This window comes from Lonchura striata, chromosome 16, assembly GCF_046129695.1.
Source record: "Lonchura striata isolate bLonStr1 chromosome 16, bLonStr1.mat, whole genome shotgun sequence".
In the NCBI taxonomy this organism is placed as follows: Eukaryota; Metazoa; Chordata; class Aves; order Passeriformes; family Estrildidae; genus Lonchura; species Lonchura striata.
In genome coordinates this window covers 4,417,775-4,441,571 of record NC_134618.1, presented here as the reverse complement: position 1 = coordinate 4,441,571, position 23,797 = coordinate 4,417,775, and the positions used below count along the sequence as shown (strand labels likewise).

Genomic DNA, 23,797 nt, shown 5'->3' with positions numbered 1-23,797 from the left:
AATTCAAATGTTTCAACCGAGTCATCAATTTGTGTGGAAAACTGTACTTCTGGAGACCATAAACAGTCCATAAAAAACATTTGAAAAGAGAATTCCCAGACAGCTGTGTTGGAATACCATGAAATGGTAACACGAAAAGCCTAACAGCACAGAAGGTGGGAGCAGGCAGAGAGGCCAAGAAGCAATATCCTCTTGTGAGGGAGCCAGAAAAAGCAGATCACAGACTCATCTGACTCACATTCCAAGATCTCTGCCCTAATTCATGACTCCTGTAAAGCTCAAAGTTGTACACAGGATCTCTCCCCATATCCAAGCCCAGCAGTGTTCTGAGAAAGCTGCTCAGAACAGCCCAGGCAGGAAAGTTTGGTGATTTCAGCATTATATCTGACTCATCCTCTTGAAAGAATGCTTTCCTGGAATCACCCTGAAGAACAGCACTGGGGGGATTAAAGAAATCAGAGGACACAAACAGAAATCAATCATGTGTGAGAACAAAGCCAGCTCTGTCTCCCCTCAGGTGGCTCTAATGGCTCTACAGCCCACAGAAAACAATGCTGCTTGAACAAATTATCACATTTTCTTTCTGTCCTGAAAACCAAAATCTGCCAGAGTAACACAGGGGATACGTCTGAGTGCAGCAAGGGAGGACAAAGTTACTTTTAAAAACAAAGAAGTACCTCTCATAAAAATCTTTTACAGATGAGAATTTGGCAACTTACAAAGCATTACTTCTTCCTAAAAAGAAGTCTGATAGCCCCTAGGACTTTCACCAGTGCCCAGCTCTGAATTTAGGAAAGGCTGGACCTAATTAGCAAGCACTGCAGCAAGAGATGTCTCATTACCAAGGCCTGCTGACCCTTGGCAGCACTGAGGGAAGCTCTAGAAGTGAGGTGGAGTCTGAACAGCAGAGAAAAGTGTGCTCATACTTGGAGAGCCAAAGCTGAGAGCGTTGGGGGTGCTCAGACTTCGTCCCCCAACCCTGGCAGTGAAGGGCATGTCCTCGTCCGGGGCTCGCAGCTCCTCCTCCTTCGGGGGCACCATCAGGCACACGTAGGTGTGGAGCTGGATCAGGAGCCGGTGCTGCAGCATCCAGATCACCATCTGGATCAGCTGGGTCTGCAGGGGAGAAACCAGGGCTTAAACAGCTGGGAAATGAGATACCAGAGGAAAACAGCACACAGGGTACACTTGGTGAGTGATGAGTCGCATGGAAAATGCTTCTAGCCCCACACAAGTGTTCATCTCTTTTCCAATCACAAAAAGGTGACCAGGCACAAAACTTCATCACACCCAGAGCCTCTGTGGGTGCTCAGGCTGCACTGGAGCCTTTCATGATCCACATCTTTATGCAACACTGACCAGCACAGCCTGAAGGAACCTGCCCTGCCCCTGCCTCAGCTCCAGACCAGTTTGCTGGTCTCTACACAGGGGCCACCAAAATAAATCACAGAAGGGTTAATCCCACATGGTCAGACTGAAGTGCAGGCTGCTCTAGAGAGCCAGAGAGAGGGCAGGGTGATGGGGCAGAGCTGAAGCAACCAGGGGATGTGGCCAGGAGCCCTTGGGTGTCAGATGGGAAACTGCTGATTAGCCATGGGCGAGCCTCTGGAGATCAGAGCCTGACAGGGCTGGGCAATACAGAAGCAGCACCAGCAGCAGCACAAGCCCTGGCAGGGGCCAGCAGCCTGAGCTGCCAAGGAGTCCCCTGTCCATGCAGAGTCACCATCCCTCATTTCACCTCCCTCTGCTTCATAGGGCCAAGCGAATAAAGGCACCTGGGTTTTCAGGCAAGCAAGAGACTCAAAAGCAATGAGATGTATCAAACATTGCCCAACACCTGCTGGACACCTGCACCACGGGCAGAGCGAGGGACAAGTGCTTGTAGGATCTGTTTTCAGAAATCTGGGAGGAGCCCTCAAAATGCATCATTGTGTCTTGATTTCTGCATAAAAAGCCTTTTCATATCACTGCAGGCAACTCTTGTAGCAAAGGGCTCAGAACACAACCACCAACAAGGCTGCTTGGGGATTTCATAGCAACCACCACTGTTTTGGTGAGACAAACACATGCAGCATGAGCTCAGGCTCAGAAGGAAGCTCACTCTGCTGCATTAATCATCAGGGGAACCCGCCAAATCACAATAAAAGCCCCAAACCAAGTTCATCAGCCCACATAATTTTCCTTTTTCCATAAATCTGGTAGTTCTCAGTTCCTCCTCTGCTATCAAATCACAAAAGAAACCTCTCTGTTTGCAGACAGACCCACACCCTGTCTTTTCAGCAATTACCACTTCTGGGGGCTCAATGGATTTTAATCTTAAAACTTTTTATCTGGGATTGCCTCCAAACATCTATTTTCTGGAAAAGCCATAATTCATTTTACATGTTTAACAGAAAATCTACAGCAGAGGAAGGTTGGCAAAAGACACCAAAGACATAATGCTTTGCTAACATCTGAAGCCAGCTTGGAATAGCAAGGTTTACTCTAGCAATTATGTTGCTGAAATCCTTCCTTCCAGATGCAGGCCTGGATGGAAAGATGGCTCATTTATTTTACTTAAATTTCCAACCTGTTGGCACGCAGCAACGTCTGATTAGCAAATGAAAGAAGTCTGCACGTTTCAGAGCACAAAACAACCCTGCAAAAATCCAAGGAGACAAGACAGGCTCTACCAGACCTACAGAAGCAGTGGGTAGGACCTCACCCAGACCAGCCTCCCCTGGGCACTCTGGTGGTTCCATGAATTACAAAAATAGCCAATTTCCTTTGTTGCAGCTCCATGTGAATGGATGGTGCACATGCACCATCATCTCCACACCCTTGTGGAAATACCTAGAAAGCCACCCTGAGCCAGCAGCTATGGCCAGTGGCACAAGAAGCCAGGCAGCAGTGGTGTTACAGCTTTACAGCCACAACCTCGTGCAAGCAACCCCTGCCAAACACCTTGGTGCCATCTCTGGGTGGGAGAGCTGGAGATCTGGGACTACCTTGAGAACTAGAGGAAACTCTTCTTCCATCCTGAAGTAAACTTGAACAATCATCCCTAGACCAGAGCCTGATGATCCTTGACATTTTTCTGTACTAGCCAATCTTCAGCAGGAATTTGGTACCTCTCAAAAGCCATTTCTAGAAGAAGCCCAGGTGCTGCAGCAACCCGCACTGGCCCCTGTCCTTGTGATGAGCTTTGTGCCACCACTGCAAGTGCCTCACACCATTCCCACTTCCTCCAGGTTTTGACCCATTTCTTACCAAAGGCAGAAGTGTTTTCCCAGATGAGCTTTGCTAACACATTCTGCTGCCTGAGCTTCTGGACACCAGCGCTGCATTTTCATCCATTCTCCATCTGCTCCCCCCAAGCTCCCACGGAGCTCACCCAGGGCTGCAGGAGCAGAGGCTTCCCTGCACCATCTGTGCTGTGCTGGCTGGAAATGCTGCTCTTCCCCAGAGGTGCAGGGCTCTCCTTATGCCTGCTCCCAGGGCTCTTCATTAGAGCTGGGCTCCTTGCTGAAGCCACATGGGCTGGGAGCAGCTTTCCAGGCAGGATATACTCCATCCCAGGACTGCTTGCCTCAGTCATGCTCTGGCACAGCAGGAATTCAGAGCCAGCCTTTTTTGGCTGAAACACCAGGACTGTGATGGAAATATAAAGTGAAACATTTTCTGTTGCTTAATTTAACTACCAATTAAATCAAAATTTTATTCATGTTCCTTTCATCCTTCCTGTCTGCCCGTGCTGCCTCTCTCCAGCCTGCTCAGAGGGGGTCCTGTCTGCTGCAGCAGCCACATCTGGCTTGTTCCTGCTGGCACAGAGCAGCCCAGGGCTATTCCCAGACCAGTGCCAGGGTGTTGTCATGCAAGGCACTGGTACAGTGCCCTGCTCTGTGCTCACTGGCACAAGCAGAGATGCTGCACTGGCTTCCAAAAACACAGCACTGCACATCAGCCCAGCTGGGCACTTCAGGGTGGCCAGAGGAAAGCTCAGCCCCAAGTCTTGGAGGAACAAGATCCAGCATTCCTTATTGTCTGAGGCCATTTGTAAAACTCTTGAGAAACATGTTAAATTTCTTGCAAGGATTCTTTAAGGCTGTTTTCTTTCCCGGGCCTAAAAGTTTAAGGATAACTGGGAGCAGCAACAGGTTCAGAAAGGGAAGGGAAAACAACAGCCTAGAAGCACTCAATCACAGTTTGTATCTCAACATGTGAGGAGACAGTGAAAATACAGCTTGTTTTGCCTACTGAAGCACACAAGCCTCCTTTCTCCAGCCTGGATTATCCAGTTATTTGATACAAATCCTCTTCAAGGTCTGACTGGAGAACTGAGGGCTGCCTTGGCTTAAGATGATGACACCTTCAAAGCCACTGGGTGCAGGGATGTTTGCTGAAATGCATAACCTTCCTTTAGCATTCAAACCATGCTGTTCCATGGAAAACACAAACTATGAAAACTTCTCCCTGTTTTACAGGAAACAGATTCTGCAAACTCCTACTGATGTAGGATGAAACATTTACTGCCTAATATTGTCATTTTTATCATTAGGTAACAGCTCTGAACTCTCAGTTTAACCATTCCCTCCATTCAGGCCTAGCATGACATATTCTTTTCACTTACTGTGCTAAACCCCTGATTTTACACCCAGTCCAACTGAATATAAATGCATCTTAATCCCATTTCCTTACTTCTGCCAACAAAAGCTCCCTAATGTCTTGCAGCAGAGCAGCCCCATGTGCAGTGTGGCTCCCTGAAGACACAGCTGCCCATTCAGGGTGTGCAGGCAGCTCAGCTCCCCTCCCACTCCATCCCCTGACACATTCTCCTGCCTCTTTTCCATGAGCCCTGCACAAAGCTCGGCATGTTTTCAGCAGGCACAAGGCAGAGGCCTCATCTCCCTGTGCCTGACTCCCAGCAGGATGGCCCAGACTGACTGACACAAAAGTGAAAAGTTAAACAGATTTCGTTCAGCAGCAGCTGTCCCACTTTCCCATCTGTTGGCTTTTTTTTTTTTTCCTGCAATTTATCCACATCCCATCAAGGGAGAATTAAAGAACCTTTAATAAAGATAATAATGACAAACTGCATTATGATAAAGGGGATGCAGGAAGGAAATGGGATGCGTAATTCACCTAGGAACACTCCTTACAGTTGAGAAGATCCCTTCTGCTAGTCCATGTTTGTTCAGGGCAGGGCAGGGAGGTGTTACAGCTTCTGAGGCAGATAAATTGGCTGAGGTTACAGTGCAGAGGAGGGGAAGCCACAATCATCATCCCTGACTCTTGGTTTGCAAAACAACTTCGTGCAGAGTAGCTGGGTAAAGAAATTTCATGCTGGACAAAGAAATCCTTACCCTGAACAGTAGGTCAAAGCCTCCCCCTGCACCACAGCAGTGCCTGGTACAGATCCTGCCAGTCAGCATGTGCCGACCTGAAGGCTTTGGGTCACCAGGTGCTCCTGTGCTTTCCCAGGAGGTTTGGAAGGGGTGTGCACACCCCACTGAGCAAGCCCAGAGCTCCAGCCCAGTGTGCCCTGCACTCACAGCAAGGCTGTGCCACTCACAGGAGGAGAGCACAGGGGCACGAGCCAGCAGCCACAGGCAGCAGAACAAGGGCAGCTTCTTTGGGGTAGAGGAGATGCAAACTGCTTCTCTTCCAGCAAAAACACCAAAAGGCAAGATGAGCTCCCTTTGGTGTGAGCTCACAGGATCTCCCACCCCATGGCTGTACCCTGGTGAGATCCAGGACAAACCCAGGCACTGCAGCAAGTCCTGGTGACATAAGAGGTCACAATGGAGCTAAGGGACAGCTCACTGTGAAATGAGGAGGACAGCTTCTGCTTCCCTCATCCCCCCAGCTGCACAAGCTCTGCAGAAATCACCTCTGTCACTCTGTGCCAGCCCTGGAGCTCACTGGATCCCCCCGAGTGAATCCCACCTGCTAACCTGGCAGAACACTTCTGCAGCTGAAACAGGTTAATGTTAATGTCAGGCTGGAGAGAGCTCTGGGAAAGGGAAGAGGGAAGGGAGGAAGGCTTGTGTGTGCACACACCTGGGAGGGGGAAGGAAAAGCAGGGCCTCAGCTCCACAGCACTGAGATCTCTTGAGGTCAGCTGAGCTGAGGGCATGGGCTCATCCTCACCCTGCTGCTGTCCCAGGGAATCCAAGGGAAACAGAGAAAGGGAAGCAGCAGGGAGCACTGCATGGATACTAAAATCTTCTCAACTAACAGATACACACTGCAATACACTGCTCCTCATCTCAGGCAAGAAAAGAGCTCAAGATGACACAATCAAGACTTTCAGTCTCTGGCCCAGGACACAGCTGAGAGCACTGGCAGGCCTGGCACACACCTCTCACCTGACAGACAGACAGCAAAAGCAGAACACAGCCATGCACTCCCAAAGGTCCTGTCTTTGCCCAGGTTGTTCCTATCTCCTACCAGCCACAAAATACCTCAGCACACCAAGTAGAAAAATGAGTGCCACTTTTTTTCTTTTCATCTACCCAAAGGAATAGAGGAATTCCACTAATGTAATGGTAATTGAACAAAAATAACTTTGTCTCCTTTCAAATCAAGCCACATTTTTATATAAAACTAGGAAGGGCTCTGAGAGCTCTCCTATTTCCTATGGAGGGCTTTATTAATGCCTTCTGTATTCTTTACCCATCCAGAAACACATGCCAAAAGCAGGGAGCTTAAGAGAAGAATCAAATGGGATGGATGCCATGGATGCCATGAGGTCACAGCAGTTTCTGCAGAAGATACAACCCCTCCCACAGGACTGACCCTCAGCTCAGTGACCTTCAGGAGCACAGACAATGCCCTCAGCCTGATGAAAAACACGAGATAACAGAAAACCACTGGAAATCTTTAAAGCTGAAAAACCTCACATCCCCTCCTGTGCACACAAAGAACAAAACTACAGAGAGAAGTCCCACCTTTGCTATTTCTTTTCAAAGGCAAAGCGAGTACATTTTGACAATATTTACAGTTCAAAGTACAACATCTTTTATCACAGCACAGCGGAACAAAAACCCACCCACATTTAATTAGATTAATTGCTGTATTGATTAGATCTCTGTTATTTACAACTGGAGCCTGACCACTTCAGGGCAGGGGTTGGATTCACGTCTCTTAAAAGACTGAAAAATGAAAAAATAATACAAGAAGTCCTACATAGGTAAATCAAAGTAGAAGAAAATGTACTGATACAAAAATACATAAAAACTCGCTCTAATCTCAATTTCCCTAAGAACTGTCACATTTTGCTTTATCAAAAGCCACAACTTTTCACAGCATCATCCTCCAACTTTCCAATAAGGCTGAAAGGATGATGATAGCAAGCTGTGCTGGTGATCCTTAGGACCCTAACACAGAGAGGTGAACAGCAGAGGGAAGGTACACACTCTAAACTTGAGCACTCCATCAGCTCTGGTAAGCATTTACTGCACCCTTGTTTCAAGGCATAACTGCAGCAGTAAGTGACAGACACTTATTTATGTATTTTAAACAAAAGTAGGACGTCTGAGAACAACCAGAACTATTGAAGGAGAGGTATTAAGGCAAGTAATTAATTTTAAAAGGATTACTGAGAATGTCTCCTAAAGCTACTGCAGCTATAATAAAATTAATGCTATGACTTCAGCTTCAATTTTCAGGATACTTATTTGTCTGTATCTAGAGTGGAGTCCTGCTCTTCTCCTGCCTCCCAAGGTTGCAGCTGACCAGTACATGCTACTGGGATTAGACCTACATCATTACTTATTTTTATCTCTGATCATCATCTCTGTGAACCTGTAATTACAGCCAATTCTTCCCTCACAGCTGTGCTGGAGTGCACAGGTGATGGTAATCTCTATATCTGAGCAGGGGCTAAAGCCATGGAGCCACCAGGGCAGCCCAGTCTGAAGGCCAGAAACAAACACCACGAGAAACCAGCCAAAGAACTCTGCCTATGCTTCCTCTGCCACACTGAGCCACAGCCAGACATCCAGGCTCCTCCATCTGGGAACAGAGCAGAGTCACTCAAGTTATTGAGCTCCTTCCTGTGTTCCAGCAGTTCCCAGAAATGCCACAAGCCATGATCGATGCACAAGCAAAACAACTCACAAATCCCAAATCCATATTTTATTAACACAGATCTTTACACTAAGAACATAATGCAGTGACACATGGACTTCTGCTGACCCCATGCTGAGCCTACTTCCTCCAAAAGCCTTTTAACAATTCCAGTTTTACAGTAAAACCAAGTGAACAGACAGATTGCTTTTAAAAACAGATTGTGAACTTGGAGCAGATGGAATAGAATAAAATCAAATGTGATTGTGAGGAATCTACAAACTTGACTCAGCCCTAACAACTGATAGCTTGGAACAGACCAAATGGAGTTTCAGTTTTCCCTACTACATCACTCCCCAAAAAGAAACACTCTAATGTTTCTTTTAGGACTGTGCTTTGCCAGCACAGAGCATCTTCTCACCTTGAACATCCCCACAGCTTTTTGGCACAAGGACATGAAACAATAAATCATATGGCTGGAAGCACAGTAACTGGAAGCTTGTAAATGTGCAACAGCAGGTTCCTGAGCAGCCCCATCCCTTGTGGGCAGCAGAACAAGGAAAATGTTCTGTACAGTGCCCAGCTCACCTCCTGCACAGGTGGTGCCAGAGGGTTCTTGAACTCGGAGAGGGACACCGGGAGGGAGAACTTGGCCAGCATGGAGGGCAGGTTGTGACCCCGGAACTGACAGGAGAAGGCATCTGCCAGGGGAGAGTACCTGCAGGGGAGAGGCAAAGGCACAGATCAGCTCTGAGGTGCTGCTCAGGGTAACTGGGAGCCAATGAAGCATTGCAGAAGTGCCAATTCCCAAATGGAATATTCCCTGTGATCTAGAAAACCCCTAAGCATAGTTGATGGCATATTGTGTCCTGCAGAAGCCAGCCAGGAGCTCATGCACTTTCACCTCAGGCTTACATTCAGCTCCAGCGTTTTACTCAAGGTGTGGAGGGAATCCAGAGGAGAAAAATGAAAGTGATAAAAAGTCCAGACCTGTGCAGCCTCTGATCAAAGGGACAGAGTTTGGGCAGAACACACGACCTGAATGTGCCAACTGCAGCTGCAGGTGTGGCTGTGCCCCCTCCCTGTGCTGACAGGTCAAGAAAAAAGTCTGAACAGAAGTAAAGGATAGTCAAGTATCAGAAAAACTATCAGAAAAAGCATTTCCATCTCCAAAGGTCTTCAGGAACAGCACTGCCATATTTGACACAGGCACAGTTGTTGCTGAATGACCTCAAGGTCCCTTCCAGCCCTATTTTTATACTTCCATCACCAAAGTTTTGATTTAAAACTATTTTCCTATAACTGATTCCAACATAGAGTCTAAAAGCATCTCAAAATCCAACAGAGGATGGGTTGCCAATCTTCAGCAGAGCAAAAATACCCACCCCTGCCTCCACATATTCCTTGCAGAGGCTCTGCTGCTCTCCAAATGGTCTTGGTGCCTTCTGTCTGTGACAAGGCACACAGTAAGGAATGCCAGCACATGAAACAACACAATGGCAACTTTTGCTACTTTTGATTCATGTCAGGTGTGCCAGCTACACAGAGAGCCCTATAAACCACTCCTTTAACTTAATCATAAAGTATTTTAGTTTGTAAATGTTCCCATATTGGACATGCAGTGAGCAGAAGTACTAAAAACACTGAGAGCAGCTCCACAGGGTAAATATTGCTTCCAAAGCCCTCACCACCACAGAGGAATATTGATCTGCTCTGCTGCTCCTCCCTGCCCACACTGGCTGTGCGAGTTCAGGCTCATGTAATGATTTGTGTTTTGCACAGCCTCAACAGATTCATGAAGAAAGATCCCACTCTGTATCCAGTCAGGGAAGGAAAGTGCATCTGCACTCCTCACCACTGTGTTGCCACCAACACATTTTCCTTCTACTTACAGGCAGACACTGGCATTTGGAGAAAGCATGTAGACATTGTTTTCACAAAGAGGATAAATAATAATTGCTTTGCCCCAGTAAACAAGATGTGCTGCAAGCTGGAAAACCTGTATTGAGAAAACGGAAAAATTAGGGGAGCAAAATCAATATACAAACTCTCACCAAGCGTTGCATACAACAAGAAAAAAAAGTCTCATTTGAATGGAAATGAAAGAAAAATGTTCCATCCTTTCACCCGGCCTTCAGAATAAATTCATGGTTTAATATAACATGTGGCAGATCAAAAAGCGTTTGACAAGGTTATGAATTTACAGAGATTCGCTTCACATTTCTAAGCAACTTAGTATTTCCTGCCTCAAAGGAATTCCTCCAAACTGTATCAACACAAGTTTAGTTTCTTTTCATGTCCCCAAAAACTATTTTTCTTTATGCACAAAATACATTGTGTTATACATGAAAAATAAAACACGTGAAAAATAAAACAAAAGAATCAGCTTCTACTATGACAGAAACATAAAGGAAACCAACACTGCCTTTTTACTGCACAGAGGTATTTCAGTAATGAGCTACATAAAGTATTTTAATGTGTTAAACAAGTCAGTGGTTGCTAATGGCTCTGGAAAAGCCACATAAATAGTGTCTACAAGACATAAAATCCAGCCTGTATCATTAGATGCATTTAACTGTGCTTTTTTGTGGAGAACAAAACTACAGAAGCAGTAGGGAATTTCCAGAGTTCATCCCATAGCCAAGTAACACCACAGACCACTGCAGGCAGACCTGGAGTTTTATTACAAAGCAGGACCTTTCCCTTGGAAGAGAAGGCACTGACCTATGACCAGGGGAACATGTGAGGATGAGCTGTGCTTCCCCTGGCACACAGAGCACAGGCTGTGTCCCTGGGTCTGGATCAACCCTTAGGAGCAGGGAGCAGCCCCTCCCTCTCTGGGATCACCTCATGTAATCATCCCAAATGATCAGAGTAATCCACAGGGGTCTCTCAGGGGCCTCACAACTCATGTGAGAGCCAGGGTCTCATCCCTCCACTGGCACCAACTTCCCTTTCCAAGGGCTCATCATGTCACCTCCAGCAATTCAGATTGGAGAGCTGCTTGTCACTACTGGAAGGGCATTTGGAAAGAGCTGCTGGCTTGGGGACATTGGCTCAAGAGCTTTCCCCAAGCCTAAACTAAATCTTCTTCCCATGACTGCCAAGTCTGTGCACTAGTGGACTAAGGGAAATGGATGGGAAGGTTTGTATAGGTATTCACAAGTCTTTGGTAGACAAGATCTTGGCAGCTCCAGGTGAAGCAATGTATTTGGCCACGGCAGCTGCAAACCTGCACTTGCATTTTGGGTGCTTCATTTGCATGTAGAATCAACGTGGCAGGACCAAGACAGGCCACTGTGGTGTCAGCCAGGAGTAAAATTGCTCTGGTTTTAACTACCAAACAGGAGGCACAGGGAAGACAGAGCCACTCTTCTCAGAGGGACACAGGGACAGATCCTGAGCCATCATACACAAGGAGAACAATGGGAAATTCCTACCAGATAAGAGGAAAGGTTTCACTCTGATGCTGGTCAGGTGCTGGACCAGACAGGCTGTGGGAGGCAGCCCTGGAGGTGCTCACAATTTGAAGAGTTTTTCATCAGCCTGTTTTAACGGACTTGTCCTGAGAAGTGGTGGGGACTAGAGACCCCAGGGATGGGGACCAGAGACCCCAAAGATGGGGACTGAAGATCCCTGGGATGGGGATGGAGAGCCCTGGGATGGGGATTCCCATCCAAGACAGGCTGTGGCTGCAGAGCTGCCCAGCACTGTCCCTGCACCCCTGCCCTCTGTTTCTCCAGCCTTTCCCCAGTTCCAGGGCTGGTACCTTCTCCCTGCTCTCTGCTCACACCGAGGGAGCTGCCATGCTCCTGCCCCACACAAGCCCACGGGCACACAGAAAACACCTCATGATTTAAAAAGCTCTCAGCAGCTGCTGACAGCTCCCCGTACCTGCAGCAATGCCAAGTCAGCATCTTGAGCCAGTTGCTGCAAATTCTTCACAGCAGAGGTAGTTTTAATTACTCTCACCAGGGCAGGAGAGCAGTCCAACGGGAGCTCATTAAGCAATGACTTCTCATCATTTAAAAGTAATAAGGCATGGTAAGGCCTGCAGAAAAATAGAATACATTTGCACAGTAAACTGGAGCTTTTCCTGAAGGCTTTGTTATTCCCACACCATGATACCTGGGGTCAATGTAATGGTAAAAAAAGAATTTCTAATATCATTTTGCTCTAACTGGGTTCAAAATCAGCTTATTTTTATGTCACAGCATAAGAGGCTCCCTGTAAAAAGGAGACAGAGGGTTATATGGTAACTGGATACCCCAGTGACAAGGAAAAAGACTGCACTGCATTGGCACACAATTGAGAGCAAGTCTGAAAACTGCTCATCTGCATTACTGAAATACAGAATGGAGTAGAAGAAAGGAAGAAAACAGAAGTTAATTACTTTTGCAGGTAAACAAACACAGGAAATAAGGTATGACAGGACCTGGGCTCTCTTTCTTCCAATGGCAGAATTATTTCTGAGTCAACAGATTAAAATGCACACACAATTCCTAGCTGCAAACAGTGCAGGCCACTCTTGCAGCATCCCCTCAGTACAACCACCACCATGAATCCAGCAGCACCACAGAGCCACAGCAGCTCCAGGGAGTCCTGTCTGATGCCCAGGGCCCCCCTCCTGCACAGCCCAATCACACCATCCCCTGCCTGAGCCACCTCAGACATCTGCAGCATCACCCTCGGAACAGCAGCAAGGACTGGCCACACTCTGAGGGACAGAGCTTGCTCTTACCTGATAGACTTCAGACTTCTCTCGATTGCTTCTGGGGGTATGAAGTTGGTGGCAACATAGTGGATTTTGTGAGGAAGGCAGAAACTCACTTCCAGCCAGTTGTTGATGTGCAAACGAACCACCCCTGTCGTGCAGAGACTAAAATAGGAACACAATCAATCCATACAGCATTTACTCTGTATCACAAATGAAAACAGTGGTCCAGGGTCACCCCTGCACAGAAATCAGACCTGAAAAAAGACTGAATGCACCCCATCTGTCCCCAGGCTGGCTGAGGACCAGCTGACTCCTAACTGCAAGGGCCTCCCACAGCTGGACACACAGAGCACCATCCCCTAGAGCATTTTGAGGGAGATTTGAAAGACTCCACCACTGAACTTCTGCCCTTAACACCGCAGCAGTGTCTCAAGTTAAAGAAGTTTATTCAAGATCTACTGCAAGGAGAAGGAAAATTCTCTAGGCCAAAGCTGTAAAGGGCAAAGATGAACTGGGCACACTGCACCTCCAATTTCCATCTTGCCCTCCAAGCAAAAAGAAAAGATGATGTCTGTACTGGGCAAGGGCTGTTCCAAGCAGCACATTTCCACAACAACAGCCTCCTTGGGTTCTGCTTAGGTTGTTTGTTTTCTTACTAACCTGCTTCTGCTTGTCACAAACATGCCTGTTACATGGTTTTTTCATTCTAGGAAACCACAGAGACTGAGCTACGCCCTTCATCTGACTCCAGACAACAGGACTTGAGTGGAAGTGATGGATGTCCCAGGAATAACAAAGTCAATAAAGTCAGACCCTGGCTCTCAGCCTGAAAGCAACAATAAGCGTCTTTTACTGAAAAAAACAGAAATGCTGGAGATTAGAGCCAGGATCATCACTCAGGTACTTTTACAGAAGTCTGCAAATCTAGACAAGGGTGGAATACACCTCAGGAGGGAACTATATTTACTTAAAATGGGTAATGTACCATAAGGAGCTCAGCCAGCACCACCCTGCAAACCCTCACAATATTCCCATTCCCAGGCAGGGAATGCTGGCCTGGGAACAGCTGTGCTGGGAGGAAGCAGCTAGGCCCACCACACACCCACCACACCTTTTCATAAATTAGGAACACATAAACTTATCAATCTCAAGCTCTACACCTGAGAACTGAATTTGTCAATGTCCTTAGATTTCAAACTTTCTTCCCAAACAACATTTTTTGGCTTAAAATTTCAAAGTTTGCACTTTGAAAATTCCAGCCTGAATTTTAAATTCAAAGTGTGTTGAGACTCACAATTTGACTTTTGTGTCAGTAACTGCCATGAATTTCCTCCTCTACACAAAACAGATTAAAAAACATGCCAGGAACAGGCCAGGAGCAAATACATGTCTGGAAAATCTTTATGTGGTGATTTAACCATTTATAAGCAGCATTCAACTGCAGGTCACAGACTAACAAGGTCTTTTTTTTCAAGCTCATCTGGTTCTGTAGAGGGTTTGGAGAGAGCAGAAATTTCAGCTTTAAACAAAAACATTGGGTAGCTTTGGCTGCTGGTGCAACTACTCACCAAACCACAAGAGAGTGGTGAGGGAGCAAACAGCATCCCCTCCCACCTCACACACGATCAGACTCATTGGGGAACATCTCACTGCAGACAACACTTTTCAAAAGGTTTTGTTCTCAAATCTTGCATGGAACTCTGGAAAATGCTGATTTTTCAAGCTGCAAATGGAGCAGATACTGTGTGTTTTCCTGTTTTTAAAAGGCACTGAGAGGATGAATCCTGTTTCTGTCTGGCCCCACCAGCTCTGATCTGCTCGGAGGCTCCCAGCCCTGAAGGAACATGCAAAGCACAAACACCTCTGGTTCAGTTCATTAAATGCTGCAGCTCCAGTCACACTGCTTATCCCACCACTAAACAACTGACAGATAAAGCTGGGTTCCCTCAAAATGCATCAGGGAAAAGGGCTGAAGCTGTGGTTGTCCACACCATCTCCCAGGCCAAATCCTCACAAGGGGAAACATGGCAATAAAGGAATGGGACAAGCGAGTTCAGAGACCACCTGAAAGCTCTTGGAGTTGTAAAAACATATTACCCAAGAGCAGCAGAGATACATGAAAGCATGAAACACTTGCAGGGACATCTTCCCTGCAGAGTTTAACATTCAGACAAAGATCCAGTTGGCTCCTTTCATTCTTTGGTCCAAGTGCACTAACGCAAAAGCTTTAATTACATAATTACACTCTCCAGAGAATAATTTTGTCTACCGTGCACTATACAACAAAAGCCTAAAATTAAAGACAACAAGAAAACCAGATTTTCAGTTCTGATCTGGATCTTAATTTTATTCTTCTGCATTTGCATTCAGCTGTACAATCTCCAACCTTCATTATAGCTTTATGAACACAATTTCTCCTTTACCTGCCCCTCCTTGGAAGGAAAATAAATGTCTGTAATTTGACAAGGAACAAGTTACACCCTCCAGCAGCAACACTTGCAACTGCCCTTGGCCAGACAGCAGTTAAATAATGTCCCCAGTATAGACAAAAAGATTCAGGCAATAGGCTATTAAATCCTCCAAGACATTTTATTCCATAAAAACTTTGTTTCAACACCTTTTTTTTTAAATCTCTGGTTTGACAACACCTAATGAGATCTGAGGGATACATGGGCAAGGATCAGGATGATCAGATAACAAAGTTTAAAATTGAGACAGGGAGAGGCAAACAGGAAAAAGTTGTTTAATGTCTCTCCCTCATAAGGCCCATGAGATATCTCATGATACAAGAAGGAGCAAAGTTCAGAAGAAATAGAAAGAAATACAAAAAGTAGTTAAAGCCATGGACCTCCTTATCAGAGGATGCTGTGGTTGTTCAATATTTACTCTGGCTCACAGGACTGTGGGCTAATTCTGGGAAGTGAGATCAGCTGAAAGCTGCTGAATGTACAGAAACCCCTCCAGAGCTGCAGGAAGCTGGGGAATATTTTAGGGACTATCACTGCTCTTTTGCTCCATTCTGCTGTGTCCTGAACTGTGAGCAACTGCCCCAAAATGAGAACATGAAAATTTGCCAAGCATCTCCCAGAACTGCAGCCTTTTCCATAACTATTGGCAAAACAAAGAAATCTCACTTGAAGTTTATAAGAGTTAAGAATTTTAACATATACACACCTCATATCACATCTGTCCTGTTTATATCAGAGATTAACCCCATGTTTTTGAGCATGGTAGAAGTAAGCTTGTAGCTTTGGAATTTGTTTTTCCTAGAAGTGGTGACTACTCAGAGCTTTGAAATTATTTCACATTTTCTTATAAAGGACAAAGGGCTGTCCTTTGATAAATAATTGTAGTTGGATTATATTTTACAGCACAGCCACAGAAATAACATTAAGTCTTACAGAATTATTCCCTGAGCTGAGATGGGCTAGATCTAGCACGCAGTTAAGTCCCACTAGGCTAAAAATTTATAAAGGCTCTTTCTGTATTAAAAAGAAGAAACAAACAATCCAAACCTCCCCCAAAAACCTCTCCATACTTTCACTTTTATTCCAACACAAAGCTAAGAGAAATTTGCTAGAACCAGACAGGCAGTTAGGAACTATCAAGCTCATATATTATCTGCAGTTGCAGCTAAAACTATGTGAAAGCTCCTCAAAAGAGACACATATTGTAACACCAGCAAGTTTTTCAGCACTGGAAGTCCTGAAAACTTTCTTGGGCCTAAAAACCATTGCTTTCTGCACCAATGCTTCAGTTTGGGGACAAGATGAATGAATACTCTCAGTTTTCTGAATTAATCAAAAAGCAATATTCTAGTTCTCTCCATTAGAGACAAATGTCCCAGGAAGTAGAAGCTTCTGAGCTGTCAGTGTAATACCACTCCATTGCTAGTCAAGATGTCCTGGGTACTGCTCCTGCCTTATGGAACACAGGCACCTCATTCAAAACCAGGGAATACTTTGAACAACAAAAATATTCCTCTACTTGTGGTTTTGATCAAACCAACTTGCTCAGGGACATGTTGTGTCTTGCCTGAAATACCTCAGCACCATCTACAGGAAGCCAAGGGCTCGACAACACCTCTGGAGCACCCCTGGAAACTGGGCTGGAACTGCAGAAATCAGCAGGCACTTGGAAATGCTGGCTGGAGCAAATCTCAAACGGAGAGCTGGGCTCCATCTGCAATTCAAAGTGCTCTCTCCACTTCACTGGCTGTTCTCCTACAGCCAAGGGCTATGCCAGAAGTCTCTGTAAATTTAGAACAGCACATTGTCACTGCATGCATCTGAAGTTTTGCCCTTCCCAGCAGTCCTTTCTCCTTTAAAAGCAACACAGCAAATCTTTCCATCTTCCCTCTGAGGTCATTCACACTCCTCCACACTCTCTAGGTGGCCTAAATCCCTCTTGAAATGTGGTGTCCAAACTGGATAAAATATTCATTACAGCAGGAGTTTTACAACTGTGAGCAGGATTGGTGCCTATCTTACAGACAAGACTTATTTTATGCATTCTTGTCTACCTGGTTTTTTTTTTTGTAACTCCAGTGTCACTTATGACTAACCCTCACTTCACAGAAGACCACACAGACTTCACTCCAGAGCTGCTGCCACACAGGAATAATTAATTCATCCTGGATTTGCAGAAAAAATTGCATTCCTAGAACCCTTTTTCTACTTTACAAAAAAACAATTCTAAATCTATGCCTGCCTGGCAAGGTGCTGCAGCTCCTCTCAGCTGATCTGACTGCAAGTATAACAAGCATATTTCCTAAGCTTTCATACTAATAGAAAAACCCTGCAGAACATCTCCTTATCACCCAACAACACTGTCAGCTCCTTTTCAAGTACAACGTTCCAATCAAGCACACAGACACTTCAGATTTTTACCAACACCTTATTTTACTTACATTTTCTTTCGACAGTGTCATATGAAAATGTCAAAATCCAACTTGCACCACTTCTTCCCCACTCACAATGCCTAAATGAGGGAGAAACTGCCTTATTTTACAGCTGGGGGCAGGACCAAATTGTATCTCTCCATGGTCTGTCTATTCCTCCTTATCTCTGGGAAGGCTTACATCAGCACAGTCCATGAGCTTGAGCTCTGTGTTGCTACAGTCTCTGCTAAATGCCACAAGATGTCACTGTGTCCCTAAAATATTTGGAAGCATGACCAGGGTTTGCCCAGTCATAAATACATAGCCCTAGAGGAACAGAAAAATATAACTGGAATATTAGAATTACAGGCTGCATAAAAACTGCCTTACTTAAAAGTTTAGTACTTAAACTTTAGTACTTAGGTTTTGTGCAAGGTGTGTGGAACCACATACCATATTTCTTCAAACAAGATGAAATTCACGGCTCTGGAACACAAAGCAGCTTGGCAGAAGTTTTCTGATGCTCTTTGCAACCATTATATTACTTAGGCTCCCAGTGCCTTACTTTACAGGGCTCTGATCCCCTTTGCACATGAGAAGCCACGAGCCAGAGAGGATAAAGGGTTTCCTGAAGAACTCCACCCTGATTCTCTGAATCCCTGACAAATACCCCAAGCAAGGGGCACAGCATCTTCCCCACCACACAGAGAGGTTCTGTGTCCTTCTGTCCAGGCCCTTCCCCAAGCACAGTCCTGGCTGCAGGAGCCTCTGGGCCCCAGGATGTAGCACTGACAGCACAGGCTCCTGCTAAAGTGCAACAACAACCACACACTGCTTTGAAACCTTTGCCAGAACTTCTAACCCAGTCAAGAAACAGCATTCTGCTGGAAGTCTCAGCATCTCATGCAAATTTGCTGTCCAGACATGCACAAGTCAGTAGCTGACTTGCCATCAGTGCTCCTGCAGCACTTTCCCCTTAGCTGCAGGTTTAGAGCACTTCCCCAGTGCTGTGATATCCCTGTTATGACACTTGTCAGTTCTACACTTCACTTGTCAATAGGTGGCCCTGCACTAAGGAAGAAAAAAAGTCATTCTTAAAGCTGTGACAGACATCATCAGCTTTTAAGAACAAGACACCAAAGACAGACCAAGGTAATGATTAGGATAGCAGTTCTGCAAACATTTCACCTGACTTCCAGGCTTCATATTGCTCTGCCTGGTTTAAAACCCAAATCCCAATGATTAACAGCATGAGGAAGTGGATAATATCCTTAGGAACAAAGCCAAGAGATTTCAATGAGAAACAGCATACTATGAGCTAAGACTAAACTCCAATTTACCTGTCATATGTCTCTTTGAGATCTCTGGCCAGTTTGCACTTGGGTAGGATGTGATGAAAAGGTGACTGGGGCCCTTCTGTGGCTATGGAAAAATTCAAAACAAGAAAGTAAATAACTGATTTCAAATCAAAGACTTTCTTCTTCCCCCACTGGGTATCAACCTGTATCTTAAGATCTACAGAATTTGTATCATTTTAATCTACAATTATATTTCAAATATTTTACATAATTCAAGTTAAAGTTAGTTAAGATGCTAATAGTGAATTATTGTCAACTTCTGCTAAACCTCAACTCAGTTAAGCACATGTAACCAAATTTGACAAATGATGACTTTAAATGCTATGTTTTTATAGATGTTAGCTTTAATTTTTAATGCTTGCAGCAAGATAATGCATCACTGTCAGAGTTCACCTTAAATAGTACACATTGTTATAGCAAATTTGCCAAGTAGAGTCAATAAAAATGCTCTGTAACTGTTTGCTCTGTAACTGTTTGCTAGCCAGGTAACAGCACATAAGAGGAGGGTTTCCACATAAGGAGTCTGGTGACTCAGCACACAGCATTAAAGCATGTAAAACTTGCTCTAGGCTGGGTGAAGCAGGCCACACAGGAGCTCTTCCGTGTCAGCCTGACAGGGAAAGGCAAACATGATGGCTCAGTGCACAGTCTCCAGGGATTGTGCTGAACTTAACTAGCAAAGAAACTATTGCACCTCTAAAACTCACATCTCCGCATAGGAATAATGAATTTGGGTGAGGCAAAATGCAGTGAAAAGCTGTCAGAATGCTACAGAGCACCAAAACTTGTCCACAGTGATCCCAGGCACAAGCGAAGCAAGAAGGTGCAACCAGCACCTCCCTGGCAGAGTGCTCCTGTTGAGAGGCACTGCTGCTCAAAGCACTCACTCTCTGACATGGCAGACACCTCGTCCTGGATGGCCAGGATGAGCTTGGCCTCGCGGGTGAGGTACTGGCAGCGGCGCTCCTCGTGCTGCAGGACGATGGCGATCCTGCGGGACAGGTTGTGCAGGCAGCTGATCACCGACGGGTCCGCGTTGGCCTGCGGGGAACACCAGCAGCACTGAGCCACGGGCACACAGAACTGCAGGGGCGATGGGGAACAGGCAAATGGTTTGCCACTGAGACCAAAGATCAGCCTCTCAGCTGGAAGAACAGCAGCATTTTCTCTACTGCAACCAAGCAGAAGCTCAAAGCTGTCCAAATGTAATTTGGATTTCTAAGCTCGTTGAAATGCATCAAAGGAACACACCTGGAGAGGGATTGCCCTATCTGGTTTGTGGTTCCAGTTGTTAATGGGCCTTCTACCAGCAGAGAGCAACTTCACACAGTGAGACCAGACAGTGTCAAGCTTTTTGAAAAGGCAGAATATCCCAATGTTCAGGTTAAACCCACTGGTAGCACAAGGGCTGCAGTGCCTTTTACATGTCCAACTAACTCCATGTTGCCACACTGGAGTTTGTCCCATGAACAGACAAGGCAGTAACTAGGTAACAACTACCAGCTTATGACCAATATTTTCATCCCAAATATGAATTAATTTGGATCCCCAAAAAAATTCACAAATATGGTTTATTACTAACACTGCATTTATGAAAGTCCCAGAAAGAAAGTACTGGAAAAATATCACATCAGTACAGCTGCCAAGGGGGGTTAGGGGGAATTCAGTAGCTCCAGCATGAGTCAGCAGCTGCTTCGTGTTTGTTAAGACATTTAAAGGAATTTAAAGTTCTGGCAAGTGACCACTTGGCTCAGAAAGCAGCAAACTGTGACTCATCAGTTTTTTGACTCTGCTGTTCCTGCTGAGTCACGCCACGTCGGTAGCCCTGAAGCTCAACACAGCAGGATCAGTGCTGATTATCACCCTTGGGCCTTTGCCTGCTCTGTCTGCCCACTGCAGATGGACACTCATCTTTATCTCTGATGGCCTCCACCCACCTCCTGCACTGCACCACTCCATCCCAGGAAAAAATTTCCACTTGCTTCTTGCCCAACACCTTCCAGAAACCTGGCTGCTCCCTGTGAACTAAGAGTCTCTCATTTCGCAAATGGATTTAGTGCTGCATCACACACACAATTACATCAGCATCATCACATGGCTGAAGGGCAAAGAAAGCAAGTCTTCCTAGAAGCATTAGAAATTAAATTCCAGAAAATTGTGGGCTAGTCTTCACTGTGAATGAAAGAGCATTGGTTTCAACACTTCTGCTGCCACATGGCTCAGTGCGCATCAATGTTTGTGTTTGCAGGTGCATCTATACACACTTCCCTGCAAGCAAAGCACAGGGCTTTAACAGTACACCAAAATAACATCTCTTAACATGTGAAATCTAAAATCAACTCCTCCATTGCAAATTCAGCACTCCCTGACCCAGGAGTGGCCTAAAGTACAGGAACATTGGATTCCCAGCAGAGCTCTGTAAACAATATCTGGCTTGATTCAAGTAATTGTCTTGTGTGAAATCTTGCTCCTCATCTGGGTACAAGTCATGCAGGCTGGGGCCATGTCCATCTCACCATTGCAAAGCCAGTGGTAAGAAAAGTACTGGTGCAAAAAAGAAAAAAATGTTCCTTTCACAAGCAGGGAGCTGGAGGTTTTTAAATCATGGCATTACATAGAGTTGAGAAAAAACAACCATTTCCAGAGAGACAACTATTCCATCTCCCTGTTTTATTTTTAAAAAGCCTGTGGACTGAGAAAAGTAAGCCAGAGCTTAGAAATCAAGTAATGCTTGAACATAATGAAATTTCTAGGGCTTTATACACCTAATTAGCCAAGCCAGGATCCCTTAACACTAGCATCTAGTTAATAGAGGAAGTCTGAAAAAAAATCCAGGCAGAAACTATGCATCTGTTCTAGGTTTTTGCTGAACATTTAAACCTCTTTATTCTTCATTTGTACTTTCTTCTCATTTAGCTGGTCAGCTGCTGCTCCCTGGCACTCTCCCTTTACAGTGACCTCACTGCTGAGAGGAGGCAGCTTTTTCAAACACTGGCCATTAGTCATAAAACAAGCCTGGAGCGTGAGCCTACGGCATTCTCTCATGCTTCCAAGGCACATCCCACTGTCAGATGGAATGGAGACAGTCCTTACCCTTAGTGCAAACACCACGTTGAACAGAATCATGGTGGGCATCTCTCTCTTTGGTGAGGGGTCAGTTTTGGATACCTGAAAAATATTTTTTAGAAAATCCCATCAGCTAGTGTCAGATGGAGACAGTAACAAAGGGAAAGTAATAATAAAAAAAAATTTTAAAAAAGCCCTAGTTAAATAACAAGCTGAGAAAAGAGAGCGAGCAGACAAATCAATATACAACATCAGATATGACTGGCAAAATATAGAACTATGCTTTTGTTTTTAATTGGAGTGTCAAAGTTACTCTACAACACAGCCTTTGCTGAGCAGCTGTGAAGACTTAAACCAAAGCCTTTTAGTCACAAGCATGGAAATGAGTGTCAGTTAAGACAGCACTCTTTCTTAGAGTCTCTGTTATTATATTTAGCATCATTAGGGACCTTAGGTTTAAATTCTTTAGCATAATTGTCAGATATACTGTCAACAGAATTCCACAGATCTCAGGCCACACCTATTCCTTCCTTTCCTAAAATCCCCATTCAAATTGCATCCTGTTACAAAGTGCTGCTTTAATCAGACAAAAGATGCTCTAGAACAGCAGTGCTAAAATAAAAGGTTTGATTTTTCCCTTCTTGCAGGATTTCAAACACATTATCCAACCCCTCTATTCTCTTTGTAGCAGAGAGCTCCATCCCTAAGGCAGATTCAAACTTTTCAGTGAGAAGAAACAGCTGGAGCTGAGACAAGCGAGTGGAATTTGCACAGCCAGACCAACTCCAAAGGGAGCACGTGTCGCCACAAGATGGAGCACAAAATGCAGAGGACATTCCCACCCCCCTGCAGCTTCCTGCTCAACACCCACCCAATCCCGAGTGCAAACAGCTGGAACCTGCCAAGCCAAACAATAGCTGCTCTCTACCCAAAGGATGTGCAGCACCTGAGCCAGGGCAAACACAGAGCAGCATCTGCCCTTCCACACAGGTTCCAAGAACCAGCAGTGAACTGCTCGGGACTGAACTCCAAAATCTGACTGATTTCGCTCAGGAGTCTCAACATTTGGAAAACTAAGAGGTGATACATATTTGGGGGTATTTTTGTCCTAAAGTGAAAATTACATTCTGTCAGAAAGGCAGTGCTGAGAGAGTGGTAAGTGCAGTTTACTGTGTTTATCTGTTCTGGAGTTACAGGTTCCAGGACATCTTGTGAACTTCCAAGTGTAAGGACTGATCCTGTTCCTTCCTTAACATCAGAGAAACTACCACCACTAACATCAGTTGGGAGGCAAGCTAGATTTCATATCCAGAAAAAAAGAAGACGACTCAGCTGGGAAAGAAAATGCAGAAGGAATTTGAAGACTTCAGAACATTGCTACATAAAAAGCAATCTGGCACACAGGATTAAATGTTTGTGCTCTTGTAACTCCTGAATCTCATCAAAGTAAGAATTTGCTGAGGTGTCCTGCAGATTAATTTACTGCATCACGAACTCTGAGGAAACTCAAAGCAGAGGCTGCTGGGCTACTCCAGACACTGCCTGAGCTCCATGGAAAAGCAGCTTCATCTGGCTTCCTCCTAACTGCAGGACGGTCCCAGATTTAGACTGGCACAAACCAGCAGAGATGGCTGCCACATCTAGAAGATTCTAGACTCTAGAAAGTTCTGGGGTGCCTCCTGGGATGATAAGACACACCCAGAAAGAAGTTCCTTCAGAAGTAACAAA

At 45.3% G+C, this 23,797-nt stretch overlaps 1 protein-coding gene across 3 annotated transcripts in view; it reads right to left on the bottom strand.

Annotated features, from left to right (window-relative positions):
* Nucleotides 1-23,797, bottom strand: part of NPRL3 (NPR3 like, GATOR1 complex subunit) — a 41,360-nt gene that overhangs the window by 5,972 nt on the left and 11,591 nt on the right. For all 3 annotated transcript variants that reach the window (XM_021531219.2, XM_021531220.2, XM_077786813.1), the window contains 8 exons: nt 22,097-22,171; nt 19,891-20,044; nt 18,986-19,067; nt 12,791-12,928; nt 11,944-12,100; nt 9,942-10,048; nt 8,638-8,767; nt 927-1,116 (listed from right to left, as the gene is read on the bottom strand). In XM_021531219.2, the coding sequence (XP_021386894.1) occupies nt 927-1,116; nt 8,638-8,767; nt 9,942-10,048; nt 11,944-12,100; nt 12,791-12,928; nt 18,986-19,067; nt 19,891-20,044; nt 22,097-22,171 (1,033 nt within the window). The remainder of the gene's footprint in view (nt 1-926; nt 1,117-8,637; nt 8,768-9,941; nt 10,049-11,943; nt 12,101-12,790; nt 12,929-18,985; nt 19,068-19,890; nt 20,045-22,096; nt 22,172-23,797) is intronic.